Genomic DNA, 15,216 nt, shown 5'->3' with positions numbered 1-15,216 from the left:
TTGAAAAGATTTGAAAAAAATACAGCCTTTGGAGAGGCTCGAGTTGAGGTGGTTAACCTCAGGTTGAGACGCCGGGCCAAAAGCAGCAAAGTGTGTGGTGGGGGCGGGCAAGTGTCCGAGAAGCCTAAATGTGACTGCAGCTCGCTTTGACCACATCCAATGTGGAAAAAAGACACATGAGAGAGGACATGTTAGCCCTTAAAAAGATGACAGCGCATTATGTTCTCATGTGGTTGCATGGGAGGATCCCCAAATTTTAGCCTTTTGTCCTGCTTAGATCTGCACCTTCTCTCTGTGGAGAATCGGGGGTATCCATTTACGACGAATCCTCATTTTGTATTGGCTGGTTTGTGACATTAAAAAAAAAGGAACAGAAATAGTGTAACGTCAGGAGAAAGTGGAAACGTTGATGCAATTAACATTTTTATCCTTAACTAATACACTACCAAAGACGTTTCTTTTTATCACGTTTTTTGTGCTACAGGCAACAAAAGGTGATGATGCACCTCTACAATAAAAGAGAGCATGTTTGGTGGAGTTTTACATTGGAAAAACCTCCACAAGGTGGCAGAAGTGCATTTTATAAGAACTCTGCCTGCAAATTTCCAATAGTAATAAGCAGCCCAGCAACCAGGAAGTAAAAAGGCACGTAGTCTTGTAGTGTTGGGGCACATTGAGGGCAAATTGAGTGCACGCGTCAGTTTCAAATGTGATAATTTTACCTAATTCATGCTCATATAAGCGTGAGTTGCAAATGAACAAGCATTAATTGTGTTGTTTATATTGTGGCATGGTTGTTTATGTATTTTTTGGCTAAATATGTGTCAAAGTGAAAGTTATAGCTTCTCCCAAAAAGCCTTTTCTCTCCATTTTTTTTTTGTTGAGAACTGATATTATGATAAAACTTATCTATGTTCAACTGCTGATTACTAAAGAACAGAAAAAGGGTAGAAACAAACATTGTTTTCTGATGAAAGATGAGATCTTTCTTTGGGTAGAAACCGTAACCATGTAGCCCGAGAACAATATATTCTGTGTGCCTTCAAAAATGTGCCAAAAATCATCAAAAATAGTCAATACCGAGAGGGACGGGTTTTGAAAAATATCTGGTATTGAATGAGTTCTTATACAGATATATACACACATGCTACAGCGGAACCTTGGTTAGCGTTTTTTGGTTAAAGTCCAAAATTTACACCACAATTTTGCCTTTGTTTGTGTGCACTTTTCCAGTTAGCATACAATATGTTGTGAGTTTTGTCATACTGTTTTCACTCCATGAGTCCAACTGTGTTGTTAATGTATTTTTGACATCACAAAACATAATTCCTTGTCAGCATTCTATTCACTAGCTAACAAACTGGCAAACGCAACTGAAAATCAGCTACATTAGGTCGCCCTTCTATGATGTCATCATTGGTTGACTTATACCTCATCCCAAAGACAACCATGAACTGAAAGACATTAAAACCTCAGTTCACCTACTAGAACCTTCATTTATTAATTAATTAATTCATTGTCCAATTACTTTTGTCCATGTTGTGTTGCTACAGCAAACTCTGCATGAGAAGTTGGTTTAAAAAAAAATGGACGAAAATAAGCCATTAACCTACATTGCGTGTGTACGTGTGTTGTATTGACTGACAACAGGAACAATTACACAAAAAAAACTTCATCGTGACGCCCTGTGACTCTTGTAATAATAGCATCACAGCCTCAGGCTGATTTGAAGCGTGTGTGTGTGTATGTGTGTATATGTGTGTGTGTATATGTGTGTGTGAGACACCATGAAACCACTTGCGTTCAACTCGATCTGATTACAGTGTCCTGATTCGAATGTGCGAGCGTGATTATTGAGTCTTGATGCCTCTCGGGGGAAATCATCACCTGTTGGCCACTAGAGGCAGCGCAACATATTCTCACACACATGCATACGCGCATACACACACGCGCACACACCGGTACATTAACACCTGAACACTCTTTGAAATCAGCATTGGGAGAAGCCTTCACTAATCTCTATTCTCTCTCGCTCGCTCTCTCTCGCTCTCTCTCTCTCACCGGCATGAGCTTTAATCAACTATTCTCTTTCAACTGTGTCCTGACGAAAGCACTTTGCGGAATATTAAGGAGCTGTGCGTGTATGTCTGTGTGTGTGTGCGCGTGTACGCATGTTATAGTGAATATTTTTCCCTCGTGTCAATCACGAGGGGGCAGAATGAAAGAGAACAAGCTGATGCTTCGTGGCTGGAGAATGAAAGAAGTGGGGCACATCCTACGCTTTGGCTTGTTGAGCACCTTCTTTGGTCAGACTGAGGCGAGACGCTGACGGGGACGATGTGACGTTGTAAACTTTTGTAAACTTTCAAAAAATTGTAAACTTTTCAAAAGTCTTGAAACCACAATTCTTAAAAATGTCACAAATGTTGGCGTTCGTGGTTGTTGGTATGTCGGTAGCACGTGCACATACACAAAAGCGATCTCGGAGAAGCGACCAACAGTTTGGCGTCACTGTGTGGTTACGATAGGTATCATTGAATGTATAGCCTAACGTCAGTCGCCACATCGTTATTATTAGTGAAGAGCAAACATAACTACAGTTGTCCCTCGTTTACGGCGGTTAATTGTTTCTAGACTCGACCGTGATACAAACATTTCCACTAGGTAGGACTCAGTATTTGTAAACTGAATATTTTTGTAGTTATCTCATAGAAAACCTGTTTATGAGTTTTCTAAATAGTTTTTTTTTAACATTAATGGAGCCCCTATAGTCACTTTTATACTCTTATTATTGTTTGTTTACACAACATTGCGCAGGCTACAAGATCACTGCAAAAGTCGACTGCCGCTGGCATAGGAAACTCCAAAGCTAACTACTTAGCTACTCCAATTTACTTATTCCAAACTAAGTATGGCAAGATTTTGTCCTTTGCGTGTGATCTGTGCATCAAGGCAAATTTTTTGCAAAAAATGTGGTTGTTAACAGAAAAAGAACGCTAACCGAGGCGGATGTTAACCAAGGTACCATTGCACTGCACACACATTGACTATACAAAGAAACAATGTAAAATATTTTCTTCAGGTCTGTTGTGTATAAAACCACAATATGTATTTTAAACCCACAACTACTTGCTAGAGTCTTCTATCATCCAACGCGATCGTTTTGCACTTTAACCCAAGAACTCTGACTAAATATTGACAGTCTGCCGTGTCGTCAACCTTTATTAGTATAACAACATCACTCTGGTTTGATCAATGAAAAGAGTCGCTTTCAAGCGCAGCGAACGAAAAGGCAGCAGAAAAAGAATGCTAACCGAGGCGGATGTTAACCAAGGTTCCATTGTACTGCACACACATTGACTATACAAAGAAACAATGTAAACTATTTTCTTCAGGTCTGTTGTGTATAAAACCGCAATATGTATTTTAAACCCGCAACTACTAGCTAGGCGGCACGGCGGTCGAGTGGTTAGCGCGCAGACCTCACAGCTAGGAGGGTTCAATTCCACCCTCGGCCATCTCTGTGTGAAGTTTGCATGTTCTCCCCGTGCATGTGTGGGTTTTCTCCGGGTACTCCGGTTTCCTCCCACATTCCAAAAACATGCTAGGTTAATTGGCGACTCCAAATTGTCCATAGGTATGAATGTGAGTGTGAATGGTTGTTTGTCTATATGTGCCCTGTGATTGGCTGGCGACCAGTCCAAAGACAGCTGGGATAGGCTCCAGCACCCCCCCCCTGCGACCCTCGTGAGGAAAAGCGGTAGAAAATGAATGAATGAACTACTAGCTAGAGTCTTCTATACTTTAACCCAAGACCTCTGACTAAATATTGACAGTCTGCCGTGTCGTCAACCTTTATTATTATAACAACATCACTCCGGTTTGATCAATGAAAAGAGTCGCTTTCAAGCGCAGCCAACGAGGAGGCAGCTCGTTGAGCCGGAACAGATGCTTAGAGCGTCCCTGTATTGCTGTTAATTAAATGTGTGATCACTTAACTGCTGTCATCACTCCGGTCATAAAGCATGGAGTTAATACGCGGGGCGACATTTGGGAGGCGGCCACAGGTGTGACGATAGCGATATCAGAGGATGAAGGAAGGTAGGAAGGTAACTATATGAGTGTGAAGCACTGGATTAATGACGATATTATAATCTTGATTATGTTCTCGAGGTTTATTTTAATGGATAATCTTGTTGGTCTCTATCCTCTGTGTTAAACATTTTGGGTCTTGTTGAGTAATCTAATCCCCGCTAACACCTAAGCTAAGGCTTTATATTCATGTGTGTGTGTGTGTGTGTGCTCACACATGTACAGTAGGGCCGGCTTCACACAGAGCTTAAAGGTCCACTCCCCCCCCGTCGGGATTCCATTAAGCGATGCTAGCGTAGAGATGAGGAGATCAAGCCGACTCCTGGGACTTGTGACAAGTTAGCGCTCCCACAGAGCTGGAAAAACAGAGCCGGGGGGTGGGGGGGAGTGTGTTATTATGACGCTTCTCCACGCAGGATTGATGCCCAGAAGTGTTATTTACTGTCATTATGGAGACGAGAGAGAAATGTTGGAGTGTTGTGTTGTTGGCACTACACTATCAGCGTGGAGGACAGGGTATAGTTTTTATACAATAGCTGCCTTCTTTCCAAAAAAAAAAACAACACACTGCTACTATAGCGTGTCACCTTGCACACACCCCCCCCCCCCCCCCACACACACACACACAGATCAATAAGAATGCTATCACTTGTTGCCAGTCAGTAATTCCCCAACAATACAAAGTAAATGAATCACAGCTTGGTCCAATAAAAGCCAACTGAATCTGTCGACTGTGTCTCATCTTAACAGTCACTGATACTTGCAACTAAATCATCAGCAACATAAACGCTTCAAAGTATGACTGATACAGTATTTGGGGTTTCCCAGGTTTACTTGTTTGACCGCCGTCGCCGTTATTGCACATTAATGCAGCAACAGCTCCCCCTACCAGCAGACCACCACACTGCCTTTCATCCGTATATCCATTTTCTATACTGCTTGTCCTGAAGCTGGACTCTGTCCCAGATGACTTTGGGCAAAAGGCAGCCAATTGCAGAGCATATGTAAACAAACAATTCAATTCATTCATTCACACCAATAGACAATTTACGTTCATTCATTCATTCATTTTCTACCGCTTTTTCCTCTTCGGGCGAGAGGCAGGGGTACACCCTGGACTGGTCGCCAGCCAATCACAGGGCACATATAGATTCAGACAATTTGAAGTCGCCAATTAACCTGGCATGTTTTTTTTGAATGGAGTACCCGGAGAAAACCAACGCATGCACGGGGGAGAACATGCAAACTCCACACAGAGATGGCCGAGGGTGTGGAATCGAACCCTGGTCCTCCTAGCTGTGAGGTCTGCGCGCTAACTACTCGACCTCCGTGCGGCCCAATTTACGTTCTCCTACTAAACAAATTTTTTTGTGGGAAGAAACCCCAACACGCACGAGTAAACTTAGAAGCTTCGATGCTAAACCACGAGGCTTTACTGTCTTTCCTTCACCAATTGTGACACTTCCGTCTTTACTTCTTTTTTAGCGGGTGGACTTTGAGACAAAGAGGTCATACACGCTCAAAGTGGAGGGCTTCAACCTTCATGTTGACCCCCAGTACCTGGCCTGGGGGCCGTACAAGGACGAGGCTACCATTAAGGTGAGTAGGAGATGTTCTGGATGAACATCAGTTGCAGATGGGTGAGAACTTTATCAATAACAAGCGTGTTGGATATTTGCAGATATCAGTGGAAGACGCAGACGAGCCGCCCGTCTTTGTGGCGCCTTTGTATACTTTCGAGGTAGAGGAGAATGCCCCAGAGGGTACTCAGGTGGGACGCGTCCACGCCAAGGACACAGATGTTGCCAACAATCCAGTCAGGTAACGTAATGGGACAAAATCACCAAAAACTCCTTCATGACCGCTAGTAATCTATTTTTTTCTTCAATTGTAAACATCTCTCAGGGATTGTAGTAATTTTGCTAGGCCTTACAGCTTTAAAAAATTGCTAAAATTGGTGTTCTGGTCATAGGTATATGATTCCTCGCTACACGGATGTGGAGCAGTTCTTCAGTATTAACGCAGAGGACGGCATGATCACCACCACCAGACCACTGGACAGGGAGAATCAGGCCTGGCACAACATATCAGTATCGGCCACAGAGATAGGTAAGATCTTTACTCGGTTTACATCTTGGATCAAATCAACTTTATTTGTAAAGCACTTTTCCTGCAAAGACATGCAACACAAAGTGCTTTACAGAATTAAAAGCAATTACCACAATTAAAAAACAATTACTAAGAAAGCCCCGCCCTCCCACCCTCCATACTAGACACACACACACACACACACACACACACACACACAATCACACACACACAGTAGAGAGACATGGCATGGCACTGAGAATCAAGGAAACGCCACCTTTGGGACCGTCCACACTGGGAGGAGCCGCAAGCCGTGCCATCGGGGGACCAGACTCCGATAGAACCCCCAGCCGGCCGGGTCAAAGGGACCCAAGGATGGCACCTCCTCAGCAGACCCGACACAGCCCCCCCAGTGTGGAGGACCCCCTTGAGGAAATCAAGTCAAGTCAAGTCGCAAAGAACGCAAAATGGATATTTTTATGCTAAAGGTTGCCGACCCCTGGCCTGGACGGTCCCTGGATAGAGTTCTGTGATATCTTGGTTCATGGTTGATGCTGCTTAACCTGCCACTATTAATATTTGTCTATGCTTTTTGGCCTTTCTGTCCACTTTGTTATGAAAAACATAAGCTAGGGGACATATTTTCCCAAGTCTCGTATGTTATCATTTCCAAGTTTTCTGTCTTTACGAGTTAAATTTTTCTGCATTCATCATTGCTGTTTTTGCACCTTTTTTCGACATAACTCCCTTCAGACCTCTGATTTGCTAAAACAGCTTCACGGTTAATGGTTATAGCGCCACCTGTAGCTTTGGCATGGGTTTTAAAGCCTTAAATGTTTTAATGTTCACTTATTCAATAATTGAATTAGAAGTCATTTAGGTGTGACGTAGCTTCAAACAAGGGCTGCACGGCGGACGAGTGGTTAGCGCGCAGACCTCACCGCTAGGTTCAATTCCACCCTCGGCCATCTCTGTGTGGAGTTTGCATGTTCTCCCCGTGCATGCGTGGGTTTTCTCCGGGTACTCCGGTTTCCTCCCACATTCCAAAAACATGCTAGGTTAATTGGCGACTCCAAATTGTCCATAGGTATGAATGTGAGTGTGAATGGTTGTTTGTCTATATGTGCCCTGTGATTGGCTGGCGACCAGTCCAGGGTGTGCCCTGCCTCTCGCCCGAAGACAGCTAGGATAAGCTCCAGCACCCCCCGCGACCCTCGTGAGGATAAGCGGTAGAAAATTAATGAATAAATAGCTTCAAACAAAGATGGTGGAGGCAGTACCAAAGTGGTCTGTAAAAACTGAAAATCCAAAAAAAGGAATGCAAGTTGACCCGACGGGTCCTCTCACAGGCTATACTCCCCCCTCCAACCCAAAGTAAGCAAGCCACAAGGGCCCCACCCTGGCATTCTGTGGCTGTAGCCAGAGCTCGCCAAGTGCCGCGTGGTTTCCCTGCGGCGACGCTCGACGCCAGACGTCCAGATGGAAACAAGCTCCCAGCCCACAGTTAGGAGCGAAGCAGGCTACGCTAACCACTAACGGGCCCCGAGAAGATAAGTAGAAGGCTCGTAATGACAGGGTGGTGGAAAAAAAAACACATGGAGTCGAGTCGCAAAATATGCGAGAAACTGAGCTGCAGTTTCCGTTTCTAAAGAAAATAAATGCGCTTTTTTTAAACATGGCGGCAAGACCATTTGTATATATGCGATATGCATGTGTAGATGTTATTCCATATCATATCCTGTTTGTCTTCCTTTTAATCCCAAGCAGGCTTTATGTAATATGAGTTTTTGCACTGCAAAATTGTTAGCGTGGGAGCTGGCTAGCATGGCTGCTCACAGACGTGGGACGTCGAAAATAACACAACAAGACTTGACTGACAGGCGATGTTGTTGGGAAATTATCTTACATGTGTTGAGTCGATGCATTGACACACACACACACACACACACACACACACACACACACACACACACGTCCTAACGCAACCTGCGTTTAATGCCTGACATGCATGTGTGTGTGCAGGAGGACACCACCAGGACACTAAAGTACGCGTCAACATTAAAGTGAAAGACAAAAACGACAACGCTCCGGAGTTTGCGACCAACAATGAAGTCCTCATGTGTGAAAATGTCGCACCAGGAAAGGTACGTGTGTGTCTGTGTGTAGTCGTCTTTGTGTATTTGTGTGCCGCATTTAACATGAGGACATCCTTACAGGTGATCGAAACCATCAGCGCGGTGGACAAAGACGAGATGGGCCACAGACAACACTTCATCTTCAGCTTAGCTCCAGAGGTGGCCCACAACCACAACTTCTCCCTCAAAGATAACCGAGGTGGGCGGAGTTAGCATCAACGTTTATATTCTAATTTCCCTCGCCCTGCTTTTAATTCCTCTCTTGCATTTGTGTGGCCTCTTTCTAGCCAATTTTACCTCGTAGAAAGCAGCACAAGCATGGCCGCATGTCCTGCGGGCCACATTAATTGCATTGTGGTCTCCATCCATCTGTCCATACATCTTCAGGGGGGGCTGAGATGATTGAATTAAGGTCTCGGAGAAGTTTAAAGACAGGAAAGCAGCAGTCAGAGTGGTGTGGAAGTAGTTATTGAGATGGAAAAGGAATTTAGCGTGTAGATAATGAAATAGACAGACACACTGGCAGGAATCATGAGTGTTGGCAGGAGGCTCTGAGCAACAGATGACACTCACATCTGACAAAGATGCTGGTTTGGTCCCTCGGGTCGAATCGTCGTGTTAAAATAGCTTCCATTTTGCTTCCAAGCTATTTTTTTTCTGCTGCTTGTTATTGACAGAATCAACACCAACACCTAGATATACAGTATAATAATCCAAATAGGAAATATACTGCATGTTTAACATATTTGGAAAGTTAAATAATCAAATATTAAAAAAAAAAACTGATAGATGTTCTACCTGTGCATGCGTGGATTTTCTTTGGGTAATCCGGTTTTCCTCCCACATTCCGAAAACATGCATTTGTTCATTCATTCATTCATTTTCTACCACTTTTCTACCGGACTGGTCGCCAGCCAATCACAGGGCACATATAGACAAACAACCATTCACACTCACATTCATACCTATGGACAATTTGGAGTCGCCAATTAACCTAGCATGTTTTTGGAATGTGGGAGGAAACCGGAGTACCCGGAGAAAACCCACGCATGCACGGGGAGAACATGCAAACTCCACACAGAGATGGAATTGAACTCGGGTCTCCTGGCTGTGAGGCCTGCGTGCTAACCACTTGTCCACCGTGTTAGGTTAATTTGTTTTGAAAAACCGTGATAGACTGAAGCCACGAAATTCGAAGTGTGATGTGGTCGGGACAACTGTTAGCTAGCTAGCTAGCCAATGTTTGACTGTAGAGCAGAATTCTGACTGTAACTACTTTCTGGTTATGAGGTGTTGACGCTTATGTTAATGTTGGAAATTCCCGTGGGTTGTGTAGTTTTTGCATAAAGTTGCCAGCAGGCTAATAAACCAACTAAGTTAGTTGCCGGCGTGCAGATTTGAAATGTTGGAATGAGAAAATGTGTCCAAGGTTTATACTTTGGGAACAAAACCAAATAAATTGTCATGTAACCGTAAATAAAAGCACATATCTGACCAATAAATGTCCTTTCCGTCCACACAGACAGCACGGCCAACATTTATGTGTTGCGTAAAGGATTCAGCCGCCTGACGCAGGACGTCTACTTCCTCCCCATCGAGATCAACGACAACGGAATTCCGTCCATGAGCAGCACCAACACGCTAACCATCCGGGTGTGCTCGTGCGACAGCAAGGACATCATCTTGTCTTGCAACGTGGAACCCTACGTGCTGCCCGCCGGCTTGAGCACGGGCGCGCTTATCGCCATCTTGGCCTGCATTGTCATCCTGCTGGGTAGGAGCTTGGAGTTTTTTTTTTGCCTTTGGGAATGTTTTTTTTTTGTCCTCTTATTCTTATTCAGTAAACGACATTACAGCTTTTGTCATTTAAAAAAAAAAACACTGTTAACTTCCCACAGAGAAAATTCCACAATAACTGCTCGCAATTAAATGCAACACAATATGGATCCTAATGAAATTCTTAAAGGTTTCATTGCACGGAACAGGCTTACGTCTTAAAGGCACAGGGAGCCATTGTTTAATTCCCTTTAATTGCGTGTTTGCAGCCATCGTGGTGTTGTTTGTGGCGCTGAGGCGTCAGAAGAAGGAGCCGTTGATCGTGTTCGAGGAAGAGGACATCCGCGAGAACATCATCACGTACGATGACGAGGGAGGCGGCGAGGAGGACACGGAAGCTTTTGACATTGCGACGTTGCAGGTACGAGTCGACTTAGATGTTTTTGAACTTTATGGGAATCCTTTCCAAAGTAACGCCGATATCGTATCTATCGTCAGAATCCCGATGGCGCTAATGGTTTCCTGCCAAGAAAGGACATCAAACCAGAGCTCCAGTTTCCACTCAGGCCCGGCGTCGGCCGCCCGGCTGCCAACAGCGTAGATGTCGATGACTTCATCAAGACTCGCATCGCCGAGGCTGACAGCGATCCGACGGCACCCCCGTACGATTCCATCCAGATCTACGGCTACGAGGGCCGGGGGTCTCTGGCGGGGTCGCTGAGCTCATTGGAGTCGGTGACCACGGAGTCTGACTTGGATTATGACTATCTGCAGAGTTGGGGTCCCAGATTCAAGAAGCTGGCGGATTTGTACGGGACCAAAGACTGCTACATTAATGACGCTGACGATGGCGAGGACTCTTAACGGTGGTCTTATCGACTGGACGACCCTTCTTTTCCGAACCCCGGTTCCCTAAATTCTGACGTGATTCTGTGAGGCTACGAGGGCTTAAACGCCTCAACTCTTCCCAACTGATCAGTTCACCTTGTCAACTTTCTCCAATTTCCTCCAAGATGATTTGTTAGCAAATGAATGCAGTCCGATTCCCTTTGCAGTATAGGGCTGGATATACCATGTCAACAGTATGTTTCACTAAAAAAAATGTTCCTGTGTGAGCAAGATGATGCTTAGTGCAAAAGTGTTTAGTTGAAATTAGAGGTTCTGGACATTTTTTTGTGGACTGGATTCACAAACTTCACCGGTTCCCAAGAGAGCTTTTACTCCCTTTACAGGTTCCTGACCTGCTCTCTTAGTGGGGGCCGCCATTGAAGACTACGTTAGTAAAAGGAGCTGTCTGGATCTGGTGGTCCTGAACGTCCAGACAGCTGAATCAAAAAAAACGTTTCGAATGAAGCGGTACCGCGTTACCGACACGGCGAAGGACTCCGGGTTGTTGATACCGTGAAGATGCGGCGAGCGTCTTCACAGTATGGTGGCCTTAAAATAAAAATAAAAAAACAACTCCGGGGGTGACTAACAGATAAACAATGTAGAGACCGCTAGCTTCAGTAGCTTCCTGCGGACAAAGCAAAGGACTAAGGCTCTGTGAAGATGCCGCTCTAGTAACCCCAACCCCCCCTTCCTTACTCCACTCCCATAACGAGACGGACTGGATTCAAACGTTAAGAACTGGATTATTTGTCTTCAAGTCAGAAAAAGAGAAGCCGCCCTTTTCCTCGGTCCTATCAATCACTTCCACCGATGATGATCAGTCATAACGAGTAAAAAACCCTGTGAGATCTAAAAATAGCCTTAAACTCAACGGACACTCTGGCGACGCAGTGCATTCTCCTTGTTTTGCATCATTTTGTTCCATTTTTTTTCCCCACCCCAAACTTGATCCGTGCAGAGAATGTGCAAATGAGTGGTTAAGATGAAAGGTGATGTTTCAGCGTTCAATGCCCATTTCCCGCCGCGAGCTTTGCAGGGCAGCAACATCTGTTGCATCAACACATGTTGCAAAAAATCCTAAAACGCTGAAACCAGGATGTGATTTTTTAAGTGCAAAGGTTCTTTAACCTCATTTTTTAATTATTATATTATAATTATTATATGTTTTTTTAATCAGTATTATCATTATTATGACTGTTATTATTTCTTTGGCTACACAGGAAGAAACTCATGTCGACCTCTGCAGTTTATGCTAAGAGTTCAACAAGTTTTCATTTGTTTTGCTTTTGTTTTTTCTTTTGCTGCTTGTTTTCTTTCCCCCTTCGTTATTTGGTGTTCCATCATTCTTTCTCCCCGGTCAAGAGAAACACAAGCAATCTGTGTTTGTTTGCCGCCGCGAGAGAGAGAAAGAGAGAAACAGAGAGAGAGAGAGTGAGACCTCCTTTTTATTCTTCTTCTGTCAAGTTTTATGGTACCGATTTGTACAATTTTAAAAGTTCTTATTTTAGTATACATTCCAGAATATTCCAGTATTACAACAAAAAAACATGTTAAGAAGATTTAAAAGCAAAATGATTCAGCATCACACTTATATTTTCTGAACATTGTATCGTTGCTTTACTATGTGCTTCAATCTCCGAAGCAAAAAAAAAACAAACTTTGAAATAAATGCTCTTTTTATAAAATGGTACCCGACTTGTGTGGACGATTACATTTACTTTGCCTTTTAAACAGATAATACAAGATTCATTCATTCATTCATTCATTCATTTTCCTCACGAGGGTCGCGGGGGGTGCTGGAGCCTATCCCAGCTATCTTCGGGCGAGAGGCGGGGTACACCCTGGACTGGTGGCCAGCCAATCACTGGGAGGAAACCGGAGTACCCGGAGAAAACCCACACATGCATGGGAAGAACACACAGAGATGGCCGAGGGTGGACCATAGTTTGCCCACCCCGGTGTAGAAGATGGGGCTGAGGACACTTCCCTGTGGAGTTCCTGTGTTGGTGGTTAGTGGTGACGCATGCACGGGGAGAACATGCAAACTCCACACAGAGATGGCCGAGGGTGGAATTGAACCCTGGTCTCCTAGCTGTGAGGTCTGCGCGCTAACCACACAACCACCGTGAAGCCCTAATACAAGATTATGCAATCAATGTTATAATACTGATGCTTAAGCTATTGACTGTCAAGTTGTCTAGCGTGCTAGCTTGTTAACAAAAGCTTCCTTTTTTTCGCCATGATTTGATCTCCCTTGAATATTTCTACATTCTTTGAGACATTTCTTGTTCTGTGCCTCTCAGCCTCTTCATCTAATTATACTTTCTTGTGTGCCGCCGTAAAGAGGAGATCCCAGGCCGTCTGAAGCCTGATTACTTTTTAATCATGAAGTGGCACTCGAGTAAACAGGGAAATATTCTTGCCATCACTTCAGTGCATGTGTGTGTGTGTGTGTGTGTGTGTGTGTGTGTGTGTGTGTGTGAGAGAGCGCTGGGTGCACGTCCTTGGGTGAACCACAAGCAGCAGCCACTAAGTTAATTAAGCATCCCAACACTTTCTCACCGAGAGCGTAGGTTGCTTGCACACATAGAGAACATGTGTGTTTTATCAGCGTGATGTCCTTGAACACAACACTCAATTTGATTTGATCAATTCACGTGCTTATGTTCTTTTTTGTGAAAAAAATGGAATGAAAACAAGGTGGGGCTTGCACGGCGGACGAGTGGTTAGCGCACAAACCTCACAGCTAGGAGACCAGGGTTCGATTCCACCCTTAGCAATCTCTTTGTGGAGTTTGCATGTTCTCCCCGTGCATGCGTGGGTTTTTTCCGGGTACTCCGGTTTCCTCCCACATTCCAAAAACATGCTAGGTTAATTGGCGACTCCAAATTGTCCATAGGTATGAATGTGAGTGTGAATGGTTGTTTGTCTATATGTGCCCTGTGATTGGCTGGCCACCAGTCCAGGTTGTACCCCGCCTCTCACCCGAAGACAGCTGGGATAGGCTCCAGCACCCCCACAACCTTCATTAAGATAATGATCGTAACAGTGGCTGCATGGCGAGTGGTTACTGCGAGGAGACCCTAGTTCAATTCCACCCTCGGCTATCTCTTTGTGGAGTTTGCATGTTCTCCCCGTGCATGCGTGGGTTTTTTCCGGGTACTCCAGTTTCCTCCCACATTCCAAAAACATGCTAGGTTAATTAGCGACTCCAAATTGTCCATAGGTATGAATGTGAGTGTGAATGGTTGTTTGTCTATATGTGCCCTGTGATTGGCTGGCGACCAGTCCAGGGTGTACCTCGACTCTCGCCCGAAGACAGCTGGAATAGGCTCCAGCACCCCCGTGACCCTCGTGAAAAAAAGCGGTAGAAAATGAATGAATGAATGAAAACAAGGTGAGGGCATCCCTAATATTTTTGTACCAAGTCGGTAAAAGAAATGCAGAGAGGAATTCTGGACACCGTGATCGGAAAAAAAACTCTAAAATCTATTTTTGGGGGCACATCCATCGATTCCTGGAACATCATCTACATTACCAGAACATCCATCCTCTATCCACATATCAACCTGCCCATTAATATACCCACCGTTCCTTCATCAAAACATCAATCATCTCCCCAATTATGCTCCATCCACCAGTCAATCCATTACTCATATCATCCATCCACTGCTTCCTGCACCCCACTCAGCATCCACCCATTATGAATCTGTTCATCCACTCAACCATCACAGTGTTGGAGAACATTTTCTACCCTGTTGTGGGATAAGAACTGCAAGTAGGCTTTATCTGCAACAGAGCGATAACACATGCCAAGACTTCTCTTGGAACAATAGTACATGGTTGCTGTTTAATTAAGTTCAAATATATACAGATTTAAGGAGTCATCTTTCCTGTCCCCTAGATGGGGCCAATATAGATGGGACCGGCAACAAAGCAGACCTACTGTATGATGAAGAGGAAATCAGTTTTTCTCCAGTGCTGGCATTGCTTCTACTCCTTTTTTTCATATTAAACTGTTAAACCTGACTTCAGTCACTCGTAGTGTTATAGTACAAAAGGATCTGTAAAAGGGCCAGCCCTGACAAGCTATTCATTATTCATCCATCCATTTATCTCATTTATCCATCTTTCAACTCCTGCCATCCACCCTTCAATCAGTCCATCACTGTCCATCAACCCTTCACACTTCATCAGTTAATACATCCATCCATGGATCACCTACAAAATATTC

The 15,216-nt window shown here is 44.3% G+C and overlaps 1 protein-coding gene and 1 long non-coding RNA gene across 2 annotated transcripts in view; one reads left to right on the top strand and one right to left on the bottom strand.

Annotated features, from left to right (window-relative positions):
* The window catches only part of cdh11 (cadherin 11, type 2, OB-cadherin (osteoblast)), a 74,652-nt gene extending 61,986 nt beyond the window's left edge, over positions 1-12,666 (top strand). Inside the window, exons 9-16 of the mRNA XM_058059062.2 lie at positions 5,578-5,691; positions 5,774-5,913; positions 6,065-6,201; positions 8,203-8,324; positions 8,397-8,514; positions 9,838-10,089; positions 10,361-10,512; positions 10,590-12,666. Of these exons, the coding sequence (XP_057915045.2) occupies positions 5,578-5,691; positions 5,774-5,913; positions 6,065-6,201; positions 8,203-8,324; positions 8,397-8,514; positions 9,838-10,089; positions 10,361-10,512; positions 10,590-10,955 (1,401 nt within the window). The 3' untranslated portion in view covers positions 10,956-12,666. The remainder of the gene's footprint in view (positions 1-5,577; positions 5,692-5,773; positions 5,914-6,064; positions 6,202-8,202; positions 8,325-8,396; positions 8,515-9,837; positions 10,090-10,360; positions 10,513-10,589) is intronic.
* The window catches only part of LOC144894480 (uncharacterized), a 75,947-nt gene that overhangs the window by 1,315 nt on the left and 59,416 nt on the right, over positions 1-15,216 (bottom strand). The gene's annotated exons all lie outside the window — the stretch shown is intronic.

The sequence above is a fragment of the Doryrhamphus excisus genome, linkage group LG20, assembly GCF_037039965.1.
Source record: "Doryrhamphus excisus strain RoL-2023G ecotype Guam linkage group LG20, RoL_Dexc_Guam_v1.1, whole genome shotgun sequence".
Lineage (NCBI taxonomy): Eukaryota > Metazoa > Chordata > Actinopteri > Syngnathiformes > Syngnathidae > Doryrhamphus > Doryrhamphus excisus.
This window is presented reverse-complemented; position numbering and strand designations above follow the sequence as displayed.